Genomic DNA, 13,307 nt, shown 5'->3' on the forward strand with positions numbered 1-13,307 from the left:
AATGCTCTGTAAGTAAAATGAATTTGGGAGATTGTAGTTCAATTTGCGAGACTGTAGTTCATTTTCCCAGACCTCAATTTACAAATCTTTAATCATAATTTCAAAATTAAAAAATAATTACCATATTGTTATTAATCAGTTTACTGAATAACAAACAGTACAAATTTCTTCATATACCTTTAACCTCCCTTCAAGTCATGACTTGATTATACTGTCATCTCTATGTCTGCTGTGAATAAAAATTAGATATTCCCTATTTGCCCTATCATATGTTTCAGCAAAATCTTTCTCATTTTGTTTATTTTACAGAGAGGGAATACTTAGGCTATCTCATGAGCTTCATTATTACAGGTATTTACTATTTCAACAATAGCACTTTTCTCCACTAAATATAAATGCATTTTTTTTAATTTGGAAATTACATTAAACATGGAAGAACTTCTCTAGTTTGTACCTTCCTTTGTACCAAATCAATTCTTGTAACCATAACTACCTTGTAAATTATTTTCCATTTTTTGGTTTTCTTCCTAAGGTTCCTTTCCTTACCTTTATACAGTTAGACACAGGAAGCTGAGGACAGAGATAATGTGTATATGCCAGAACACATAATATACAGGAAAAGAAAAATTGGGCATTTTTTTCAATCAACTTTTACTAGGAGTATTAGGGAGCTGAAAGAGTAGTGTCTGTACAGTGTCTTCAACTAGAACAAGTGACCAAAATGCAAATACAGAAAGCAAAGCAAGAACAGTTCATACTGTGACTGTTTATGTCATTGCCAAGATGGGATTAAAAATAAATATCTGCTTAGTTCAGCTAAAAGAGTAGAAGTTCCCTCTGTAATTCTGAGTTACTACATCACTCATTCTCTTTAGTTTCAGTCACTTGCTCTAGGTGAAGATAGAATTTCCATGGGTTTCTGGGTTTATTCAGCTGCTCTGGTTTTGACCATGGCTATTTCTATGTTCTGTTTATGGGGCACCTTGCTGTATTTTGGGTGCTGGCAGATGACCCTGACGAGGTGAGCCACACCAAATAAGTGAAGGTTACCTACAGTTGTGATGGCCTTAACTATCAAGAAATGTTTTTTATTTCACATAACCTCTCTATCCTCATCATTTCCTCTTTGTCAAAAAAATTGTATAAGTTTTGCTGTAACTGAAAAAATTACTGTACCTCTTCTATTTTCTTAGGAGAAGTTTCACTTTTATTATTTTTGAATTCTTCATTTATCTTTATTCTGGCTGCTACAAAAAGAAAAATACATATAGTTACTTGCTTTTGTAATCTATAATTCCTATCTCAATAATTTACATGTTATTAATTATGAATGGCTACTTCTCTAGTATAGAAAATAGTTTTGCCCTCATGAAGAACAAAGCATAAGAATAAGAAGTTTGCTGGGTGCAGTGGCTCACGCCTGTAATCCCAGCACTTTGGGAGGATGAGGTGGGGGGATCACGAGGTCAAGAGATCAACACCATCCTGGCCAACATGGTGAAAACCCATCTCTACTAAAAAATACAAAAAGTAGCTGGGTATGGTGGCATGCACCTGTAGTCCCAGCTACTCGGGAGGCTGAGGCAGGAGAATTGCTTGAACCCAGGAGGCAGAGATTGCAGTGAGCCAAGATCATGTCACTGCACTCCAGCCTGGCGCCTGGTGACAGAGCGAGACTCTGTCTCAAAAAAAAAAAAAAGGAAAAAAAAAAAAAAAGAAAAAAAAAAAAAAAGAATAAGAAGTTTATTAATGAAGTCTCTTGAAGGACTTTTGACAGGCTGACAAATTTGTAAGAAAACCTACTATAAACCTTTGGCACCCTAATACTTTTTCTTCCACTGATTTTTACTCTTAAATTCATTTGTATACCTATAGCTATTGAATTCTAATAAATCTAATGTTTTATTTTTACAAATCTAAGGATTTCTATTAAAATGCTTTTTTTAAGATGGTAAAATTCAATAATAGAAGCATGTTAAACTATATACATACACAAAGATTGGTAGTAAACAGGATATATGTGTATATATATAAAATTTTAAGTGTCTTGGCTGACATATAAATCGAGTGAAAAATAAAACTTTTGTTCACATATACCTCTGAGAGTTTGGTATCATCACAGTAGCCTACTTTGGTGGAATCTCACTGGCCCTATTGTGCTGCTGTGAGCATTTGATGGAACAATCCATATAGAGTGTTTAGCAATTATGCCACAAATTGTTAGCTGTCCTTATAACTATTCCACTTAAAAAATTTAAAGCAACAAAAATATTCCATGTTGATAATTACCATAAAAACTTTCTTCTATGTTGTATGTGTATATATATACATATATATGTTATATATATTTTTTTTTCTTTTTTTTTTTTTTTCAGATGGAGTCTGCTTTGTTGCCCAGGCTGGAGTGCAGTGGCACGATCTCAGCTCACTGCAACCTCTGCTTCTGGGTTCAAGCAATTCTCCTGCATCAGCCTCCCAAGTAGCCGGGATTACAGGTGTGTGCCATCATGCCTGGTGAATTTTTGTATTTTTGGTAGAGGGGGGATTTCACCATATTAGCCAGGCTGGTCTCTAACTCCTGATCTCAAGGGATCTGCCTGCCTTGGCCTCCCAAAGTGCTGGAAGTACAGGTGTGAGCCACCGTGCCCAGCCTAGTTGCATATATTTTAATATGTAAGGTGGTTTAGAGTTTGCACTTTTGTTTTTTGGTTTTTTTTAGACAGGGTCTTGCTCTGTCGCCCAGGCTGGAATGCAGTGGCACGATCTCAGCTCACTGCAGTCTCTGTCTCTCAGGTTCAAGCGATTCTCCTGCCTCAGCCTCCTGAGTAGCTGGGACTATAGGCATACACTACCATGCCTGGCTAATTTTTGTATTTTTAGTAGAGATGGGGTTTCACCATGTTGGCCAGGCTGGTCTCGAATTACTGACCTTGTGATCCCTCCACCTCGGCCTCCCAAAGTGTTGGGATTAGAGGCGTGAGCCACCACGGCCAGCCTAGAGTTTGGACTTTTGAATCAGACAGCTTAGGCTAAATCCCAGGTCCACCTCTTACTACGTATGATGTGGGACAAATATTTTCACATTTTGTCAATTTTCTCATTTGCAAAAACAGCCATTATAATAGTAACCATCTCACAGAAATGTTGTAAGAATTAAATGAGGAATTCATGTAAAGTACATACAATACATATATCTTAATCATTCAGAAATTATTTTTGACGAGTTACAAAAACGTAAATCCTTGGAAAACAGTGGGGACACTTTTCCTAGGTACACTCTTAAGGAGGTTTAGAAATGTATGAGGAGTGGGCCAGGCACAGTGGCTAACACCTGTAGTCCCTGTACTTTGGGAGGCTGAGGTGGGCAAATCACTTGAGGTCAGGACTTCCAGACCAGCCTGACCAACATGGAGAAATCTTGTATTTACTAAAAATACAAAACCAGCTGGGTGTGGTGGCACATGCCTGTAGTCCCAGCGGCTAGGGAGGCCGATGCAGGAGAATTGCTTGAATCTGGGAGGCAGAGGTTGCGGTGAGCTGAGATGGCACCACTGCATTCCAGCCTGGGCAAGAAGAGTGAAACTTTGTCTCAAAAATAAACAAACAAATAAATAAATAAAAATAAAAAATAGAAACGTATGAGGAGTGGAATTGAACATGACTATCACAGAACCTAAATTTCAGAGCCTGTGACTTCCAGGTAAGATAGAAATTACCTAAAACAGTGAGATACTGAATCTGAAATCATTTGGGATGGCTTCTCTTTTACAGCTGCTCTTTTAGACTGACATAAGACATAACAACATGGTAATATATAGTCCTAGAGAGTGTGAAAATTTGATTATGTAACAGAAAGTTCAATGACTTGAATATAAGGCAGGCAATGGTAAACACTGAAATTCTGGTCCCTTGCCTTTTAACTGACTCTTTATGAAGACTTAATCTTTAAAAATTTTTCTTTAAGTAGATATTCCTCAAATAAGTGTAATATAGCTGGGCATGGTGGCTCACACCTGTAATCCCAGTACTTTGGGAAGCCGAGGTGGGTGGATCATGAGATCAGGAGATCGAGACCATCCTGGCTAACATGGTGAAACCCCGTCTCTACTAAAAATACTCTACTCTGTAAAAACCCTGTCTCTACAAAAAATTAGATGAGTGTGGTGGCGGGCGTCTGTAGTCCCAGCTACTTGGGAGGCCAAGGCAGGAGAATCACTTGAACCTGGGAGGTGAAGGTTGCGGTAAGCGGAGATCATGCCACTGCCCTCCAGCCTGGGAAACAGAGCAAGACTCTGTCTCTAAAAAAGAAAAAAAAAAAGTGTAATATAAGCTAATCTTTATAAAAGGATATTAGGGAAAGGTAGTGAAGGTCATTCCCTAAGATGGGTCTTAACCACACAGGGTTTCTCAGATAGATGAGTAGTCATCTAAAAAGCAGACTGGCTCCAAAGAGGTAAAGAACATACTTACCTTCTAATGCTCTGGCATCATTTCTAAAAACTTGTTGTCTGGTCCTGTGCAGTGCTTTAAAGAGCTGTAAAACCTGTTAAGAAAATCAGAATTCAAGGCCGGGCACAGTGGCTCATGCCTGTAATCCCAGCACTTTGAGAGGCTGAGGTAGCAGGATTGCTTGAGTCCAAGAGTTTGAGACAAGCCTGGGTGATATGAAACCCCATCTCTACAAAAAAAAAAAAATTTTTTTTGAGATGAGTCTCACCCTGTTGCCCAGGCTGGTCGTGATCCCAGCTCACTGCAACCTCTGCCTCCATGGTTCAAGCAATTCTCCTTCCTCAGCCTCTCGAGTAGCTGGGATTACAAGTACAGGCCACCACGCCCAACTAATCTTTATTAGCGATGGGGCTTCACCATGCTGGCCAAACTGGTCTCGAACTCCTGACCTCAGGGCAATCCGTCCGCCTTGGCTTCCCAAAGTGCTGGAATTATAGGCGTGAGCCATCAAGCCCGGCCCTTTTAATTGCTATTTCATAAAAGACAAGTGAAATGTTGAGACTTATGAATATTCTGAGCCTGTATTTTTTTTTAAAAAAAGAGAAGAGATCCTGGCATTTGGTAAAAGACAGATTGTGAAGAGGCTTTAGTGATAGGCTTAGGTCACTTCACAGTTCTCAAGTCCAAAAAAGTACTCAATACTATTCTCCAATATTGCTCTTCTCCACTATTCTCTATTTTAGTTATTGGAGGCCACCAAGTTTCTGAAGCCAGAAATCTGTAGGTCATCCTTTTAATCCAACTTACTCTTCTTGTGGAAACTTTAGGAATGTCTCTATAATCTTTCTCACATCCTCTATCAACAAAACTACTTACATTCAGATGTTCCCCATCTCTTAGACTACTTTCAAAGGTTTGTCATTTTGCCACCACATCCTCCTCTCCTCCAGTCTGTTCTACAAATAATTTCTAATATTTACTAAGCACACTGTGTGCTAGACACCATTTTAAGTGTTTTACATGTATTAGAAAACCTATAACATAAAAGGCAGATGCAAAAACAGAAACAAAAGACAGAGCAAAAAAACTTTAAAAATAGAACAAAAACCAAGCAGCCATAAAAAACCTTCTCAAAAATATGTTATTGCAGAGATGGAATAACATCCATGAAAAGCTATAGTAAATTTAAAAAGGAACAATCAGAAAACTCCCAAAAGCACTTGGCTATCAAACAGGTGAGAATAAGGATTAAGTAAGAAAAATTGCCCAGAATATAGAATAAAAGTTTAGAAATAGAAATTATGGAGAGGAAAGATAAGAAAATTAAGGAGAAGGCCCAACAGTTAGATTAGCAGAAGGGCCAACAAAAGAAAAAAGAGAAAACAGAGGAAAGAAATTTTAAAAATTTCACTTCATGTTTGGGTAAAAGGGAAGAACAAAAATTTCACTAAATAAGGCACATGAGTTACAAGATAGAAAGGGTTCCACCAAGTGCCCAACATAAAAGTTATACCACAGCACAGCATAATGTAAGTTCAGTGTGATGCTGATAATGATAAAATCTCAGAGAAAAAACAATTCACATGTAAAGAAAAAAAATCAGAATGGCAACTGATTTCTAAATAGCATCACTGTAAGAAAACAGTGGAATAATGAATATTATTCAAGTTTTGAAAAAATGTCTGCTTTAGAACACCATAGATACTCAAACTATCACTCAAAGACAAGGGTAAATACATATTTTCAGAAACACAAAGTCTCTTATCTGTCATACACAGTTTATTGGAAAGCTACAGAAGAACATACTCCACCAAAATAAGGAAATGAACCACAAAAGGAAAAGACATGGGAACCCAGGAGACAGGTGGTCTAATGTGGGAGAAGCAAAGACCACGGGGAAGGAGAAATGTTAGTCAACATTTGTGCAGCCAGACTAGAAAGCAACTAGTCAGGACTATAGCAAAAGGCTGAATTGCTCCAGAAAAGGTATTGCTAGGAAAAATGAAACTGGCAGGCTCTTTTTGTCTAGAATTTGGAAATAGATATCTAGGGTATCTATTAAAGAATATTTTTAAAAAGTAATAATTTTTAAAAGGCAGTTATTAATTTAAAGATGAAGAACTGGGAAAAAAGACAATGTAATCATATATAGTACTAAAGGGCTCAGCTGTGGGTAATTTTTATAGTAATAACATCAAAGATAAAAGCTAATTCACCAATATTTATATACTGAAGAGTTAGTGAGTAAGGGGGAGCTAGTCCTCATCTTCCATAGTTAAAAGTCGATAAATATCTCTAAAAAGAAGTGCCAATAAATAGCAGTTTAAATATGTTATTTAGAAACATTGAGATAAATTCCACAAGAAATAGCTAAAATGATTAAAAGTGCTTATCACTAAGAAGCAGGAATTGAGAGTAGGTAGAAGGAAATAGGCACCTAATGGTTTTCTATGTAACATTATTTGACTTCTTAAACTTTATGCATTTATTATACTTATAAAAATTTATATTATAAAGAGAAAGGGAAAGAGCATTATCAAAACAGGAAAAACACCCTTTTGTCTTTGGGTCAAAGAAGAAAAGAAAAAAGAAAAAACCTCACAGATGAGAGCATCAAGAAAACTTGGGTAAAAGAAAAAAAATCCCACAGAATGGAAGAAAATGTTTGCAAATCATATGGCTGATAAGGGCCTAGGATCAAGAGTATATAAAGAACTCTTACAACTCAACAGTAATAAAATTTTTAAATCCTAATATAAAAATAGGAAGACATATATGACAAACCCACAGCCAACATCACACTGAATGGGGAAAAGTTGAAAACATTCCCCCTTAAACCTGGAACAAGACAAAAATGTCCACGCTCACCATTCCTAGTTTACATAGTGCCAGAAGTCTAGCCAGAGAAATCAGGCAAGGAAAAGAAGTAAAAGGCATCCAAACTGGAAAAGAGAAAGTCAAATTATCTCTGTTTGCAGATGGCAGGATCTTATACCTAGAAAACCCTGAAGATTTCTCCAAAAGACTTTTAGACCTGATAAACAACTTCACTAAAGTTTCAGGATACAAAATTAATGCATAAAACAGTTGCATTTCTATATACCAAAAACATTCAAGCTAAGAACCAAATCAAGAACTCAATTCCATTCACAATAGCCACAAGCAAACACACAATACTTGGGAATTCATTTAACCAAGGAGGTGAAACATTTCCACAGGGAGAACTTCAGGACACTGATGAAAAAATTCATAGATGACACAGACACATTGGAAAAACATTCCATGTTCATCAACAGGAAAAATCAGTATCTTTAAAATGACTATGCTACCCAAAGCAATCTACAAATTCAATACAATTCTCAAATTATCAATGTCATTTTCACAGAATTAGAAAAAAAAATCCTAAAATTCGTATGGAACCAAAAAAGAGCCTGAATAGCCACAGCAATCCTAAGCAACAAACAAACAAAAAATAAAGCTGAAGGCATCACACTATCTGACTTCAAACTATACTACAAGGCTACGGTAACCAAAATAGCAAGGTACTATGCAAAAATAGACACATAGATCAATGGAACAGAATAGAGAACCCAGAAATAAAGCCACACACCTACAGCCATTTGATCTTGAACTCAGTGAACAAAAATAAACAATGAGGAAAGGACATCTTATTCAATAAATACTGCTGAGAAAACTGGCTAGCCATGTTTAGTAAAAAGAAACTGGATCCCTATCTCTCACCATATACAAAAATTAACTCAGGATGTATTAAAGACTTAAATCTAAAACCTCAACTTATAAAAACCCTAGAAGAAAACCTAGGGAAAATTCCTCTGGACATTGGCCTTGGTGACTAAGATTTCAAAAGCAAATGCAACAAAACCAAAAGTAGACAAATGAAACTTAATGACACTAATGAGCTTCTGTGCTGCAAAAGAAGCAATCAAAGAGCAAGCAGACCACCTACAGAATGGGAGAAAATATTTGCAAACTGTATATCCAACAAAGGACTAACATCCAGATTCTATAAGGAATGGAAACAAATCAACCACAAAAAATTCCAAACAGCCTCATTAAAATGTGGACAAAAGACAAAAGGAGACATACAAGCTGTCAACAAACAAGGAAAAAAAATGTTTAACAACACTAATCAACAGAGAAATGCAAATGAAAACCACAAGGAAATACCATATCACACCAGCCAAAATGACCATTAAAAAGGAAAAAAACAAAACAAAACAGATGTTGGGCATGGTGGCTCATGCTTGTGGTCCCACCACTTTGGAAGGCTGAGGCTGGTGGATCACCTCAGGTCAGCAGTTCAAGACCAGCCTGGCCAGTGTGGAGAAACCCCATCTCTACTAAAAAAATACAAAAAAATTAGCTGGGCGTGGTGGTACCTGCCTATAATCCCAGTTACTTGGGAGGCTGAGGCAGGAGATGCTTGAACCTGGGAGGTGGAGGTTGCCGTGAGCCGAGATCGTGCCATTGCACTCCAGCCTGGGCAGTAAGAGCAAAACTCTATCTCAAAAAAACCCAAAATGAAACAAAACAAAACAAACAGATGTTGGTGAGGATGCAGAGAAATGGGAACACTTATACACTGTTGGTGGAAATATAAATGAGTTCAACCTCCATGGAAATCAGTACGAAGATTTCTCAAAGAACTAAAAATAGAACTACAATTCAGCCCAGCAATCCCACTAGTAGGTAACTACACAAAAGAAAATAAATGGTTTTATAAAAAAGACACCTGTGCTCATATGTTTATTGCAGCACTGTTTACTATAGCAAAGTCATGGAATCAACCTAAGTGTCTATCAACAGCTGATTGGATAAAGAAAATGTGGTGTGTGTGTGTGTGTGTGTGGGCGCGCGCGTGTGTGTGTGCGTGTGTGTGTGTGTGTCATGGAATACCATGTAGCTGTAAAAAATGAAGTCACGTCCTTTGCAGCAGCTGCAGGAGACCGTTATCCTAAATGCCATAACTCAGAAACAGAAAAATCAAATACTGCATATTCTCACTTATAAGTAGGTGCCAAACAATGAGTACACATGGATAAAATGATAGAAGTAATAGACACTGGGGACTCCAAAAGGGAGGAGGATAGGAAAGGGTGGAAAAATTATCTATTGTGTACAATATTCACTATTTGGGCTATGGGTTCACTAGAAGGCCAAACCTCGCCATTATGTAATTTACCCATGTAATTAATAAGCCTGTATTTGTACTCTCTGAATCTAAAATAAAATTAAGAAAAATAAAAATAGTCAAAGGATTTGAACAGATATTTCTCCCCCCCAAAACAAAACCCCAGAAATGGCCAATAAGCCATGAAAAGATGTTCAATGTCATGTGCCATCCAGAAACACAAATCTAAACCTCAATGAGATACCATTTCATCCCAGTAGAATGGCTACCATAAAAAAAGACAGTCAATAACAAGAGCTGGCAAAGATGCGGAAAAATAGGAACTCTTATACGTTGTTGTTTGGCATTTAAAATGGTACAGCTGCTCTGGGAAACAGTTTGGCAGTTACCAAAAGAGTTAAGTCTGGCCGGGCGTGGTGGCTCACGCCTGTAATCCCAGCACTTTGGGAGGCCGAGGCGGGTGGATCACGAGGTCAAGAGATCAAGACCATCCTGGTCAACACGGTGAAACCCCGTCTCTACTAAAACTACAAAAAATCAGCTGGGCATGGTGGTGCGTGCCTGTAATCCCAGCTACTCAGGAGGCTGAGGCAGGAGAATTGCCTGAACCCAGGAGGCGGAGGTTGCGGTGAGCCGAGATCGTGCCATTGCACTCCAGCCTGGGTAACAAGAGCAAAACTCCGTCTCAAAAAAAAAAAAAAAGTTAAGTCTACAGTTATCTTATGACCTAGAAATTCTACTACTAAGTACATACTCAAGACAAATGAAAACATGTTCACACAAAAACCTGTACACTAATGTTCATGGTAGTATTATTCATAATAACGATGAAGTAGAAATAACCTAAATGTCCATCAACCCATCAACAGGGAGGTAAAATGCAAAATATCTGTATTAATAAGAGCTTAATTAGCTCTTAATAAGCTAATGCAGGCCAGACACGGTGGCTCATGCCTATAATCCCAACCTGTCGGGAAGCTGAGGTGGGTGGATCCCTTGAGCTCAGGAGTTCAGGACCAGCCTGGGCCAGACGCAGTGGCTCACGTCTGTAATCCCAGCACTTTAGGAGGTCAAGGCGTATCACCTGAGGTCAGGAGTTCAAGACCAGCCTGGCCAACATAGTGAAACCCTATCTCTATTAAAAAATACAAAAAATTAGCTGGACGTGGTGGCGGCCACCTGTAATCCCAGCTACTCAGGAGGCCGAGGCAGGAAAATCATTTGAACCTGGGAGGTGGAGGTTGCAGTAAGCCAAGATCATGTCACTGTACTCCAGCCTAGGTGACAGAGTGAGACTCTGTCTCAACAACAACAAACCAGCCTGGGTAGCATGGCAAAACCCTGTCTTTACAAAACATAGAAAAATTAGTCTGGCGTAGTGGAGTAGCCAGCCGTTTTTTGTAAAGACAGGGCAGCATGGAAAAATCCTGTCTTTACAAAAAACAGAAAAATTGGCTAGTCGTGGTGGCCTGTGTTCCCAGCTACTTGGGAGGCTGAGGTGGGAGGATCTCTTGAGCTTGGGAGGCAGAGGTTGCGGTGAGCTGAGATGATACCACTGCATTCCAGGCTGGGTGACAGAGTAAGACCCTGTCTCAAAACAAAACAAAAAACAAAAACACCCCCCAAAACCCAAAGAAGAGCTAATGGCTGGGCACGGTGGCTCATGCCTGTAATCCCAGCACTTTGGGAGTCTGAGGTGGGCAGATCACCTAAGGTTGCAAGTTTGAAACCAGCCTGGGCAACATGGTGAAACTTTGTCTCTATCAAAAATACCAAAATTAGCCGGGCGTGGTGGTGGGCACCTGTAATCCCAGATGCTCAAGAGGCTGAGGCAGGTGCTACACGTTACATTGAGTAATGTGTAGAGGCTGGCTTGAACTCGGGAGGCAGAGATTGCGCCACTGTATTCCAGCCAGGGACACAGAGCAAGACTCTGTCTATTAAAAAAAAAAAAAAAAAAAAAAAAAAGAAAGGCCGGGCGCGGTGGCTCACGCCTGTAATCCCAGCACTTTGGGAAGCCGAGACGGGCAGATCACAAGGTCAAGAGATCGAGACCATCCTGGCCAACATAGTGAAACCCCGTCTCTACTAAAAATACAAAAAAAATGGCTGGGCGTGGTGGCGCATGCCTGTAGTACCAGCTACTTGGGAGGCTGAGGCAGGAGAATTGCTTGACGCAGGAGGCGGAGGTTGCAGCGAGCCGAGACTGCGCCACTGCACTCCAGCCTGGCGCCTGGCGACAGAGCAAGTCTCTGTCTCAAAAAAAAAAAAAAAAAAAAAGAAAAAAGAATTATGCTAAATCTACTCTATCTGTGCTCTACAAATCAACAAAGCGCATCTGTTTAAAGCATAGTTCACTGAATATTTTAAGCCCACTGTAGGGATCTACTTCTCAGAAGAAAAAAAGATTTCTTTAAAAATATTACTGCTCACTGACAACATACCTCATCACCCAAGAGCTCCGATGGAAATGTGCAAGGAAATTAATATTGCTTTCATGAAATTAATATTGCTTTCAAATTAATATTGCTGTCAAAACAACATCCATTTTGCAACCCCACATGTCAAGGTCAAGTAGTAATTTTGACTTTCAAGTCCTTTTTATTTTTTTTGAGACAGGGCCTTGTACTGTCACCCAGGCTGGAGTGCAGTGGTACAATCATGGCTTACTGATGAAGCCTCGACCTCCTGGGCTCAAGTGATCCTCCCACCTCAGCCTTTCAAGTTGCTGGGAGCACAGGCGCATGCCACCACATCAAGCTAATATTTGTACATTTTGTAGAGATGGGTTTTGCCATGTTGCCCAGGCTGGTCTTGAACTCCTGAACTCGAACAATCCGCCACCTCAGCCTCCCATAATGCTGGGATTAAAGGCAGGAGCCAGACTTCCAAGTCATATTTAAAAGACTCATAAGGATACAGCTGCCATAGTGATTCCTCTGATGAATTTAGGCAAAGTAAATTGAAAAACTCCTGGGAAGGATTCACCATTCTAAATGCCGTTCAGAGAATTCAAGAGAGGAGGTAAAAAAAGCAACAATAACAGGTATTTGGAAGAAACCGATTTGAATACGCATGGATGACTTTGGGGGTTTAAGACTTCAGTGGAAGAATTAACTGCAGATATGTGGAAAGTGAAAATGAAATTCGGATAAGAAGTGAGGCCTTAAGATGTGACTGAATTGCTGCAATCTTGATAAAACTTAAATGCATGAGGGGTTGCATGGATAAGCAAAGAAAGTGGATTCTTGAGTTTATGAAGATCATCACTCACATCACTTCACTCCTGGTGAAGATGCTGTGAACATTGTTGAAATAACAACAAAGGATTTAGAATATTATATAAACTTAGTTGATAAGTGGCCAGGGTTGAGAGGATTGAATCCAATTTTGAAAGTTGCTCTACTGTGCGTAAAATGCTATCAAACTGGATCGCATGGTACAGAGAAATCTTTTGTGAGAGAGAAAGTCAATCAATGTGGTAAACTTTATTGTCATCTTATTTTAAGAAATTGTCACAGTCATCCCAACCTTCAGCAACTACTAATCTGATCAATTAGCAGCCATCAACATTAGACAAGATCTTTCATCAGCAAAAAGATTACAACTTGCTGAAAACTCAGATAACTGTTAGCATTTTCTAGCAATAAAGTATTTTTAATTTAAGGTATGTACTTTCAAAAGACATAATGCTATTGCACACTTA

The 13,307-nt window shown here is 38.9% G+C and overlaps 1 protein-coding gene across 9 annotated transcripts in view; it reads right to left on the reverse strand.

Annotated features, from left to right (window-relative positions):
- The window catches only part of LYRM7 (LYR motif containing 7), a 32,517-nt gene that overhangs the window by 16,613 nt on the left and 2,597 nt on the right, over positions 1–13,307 (reverse strand). For 5 of the 9 annotated variants that reach the window (XM_032260031.1, XM_032259913.1, XM_032260097.1 and 2 more), the window contains exons 2-3: positions 4,471–4,543; positions 1,177–1,247 (exon numbers count right to left, since the gene is read on the reverse strand). In XM_032260031.1, coding sequence (XP_032115922.1) covers positions 1,177–1,247; positions 4,471–4,543 — 144 coding nt within the window. The remainder of the gene's footprint in view (positions 1–1,176; positions 1,248–4,470; positions 4,544–13,307) is intronic. The other 4 variants (XR_004263422.1, XR_004263448.1, XR_004263434.1 and 1 more) reach the window with 1 other exon arrangement.

This window comes from Sapajus apella, unplaced genomic scaffold (assembly GCF_009761245.1).
Source record: "Sapajus apella isolate SASKATOON/1434 unplaced genomic scaffold, GSC_monkey_1.0 scaffold1, whole genome shotgun sequence".
NCBI lineage: Eukaryota > Metazoa > Chordata > Mammalia > Primates > Cebidae > Sapajus > Sapajus apella.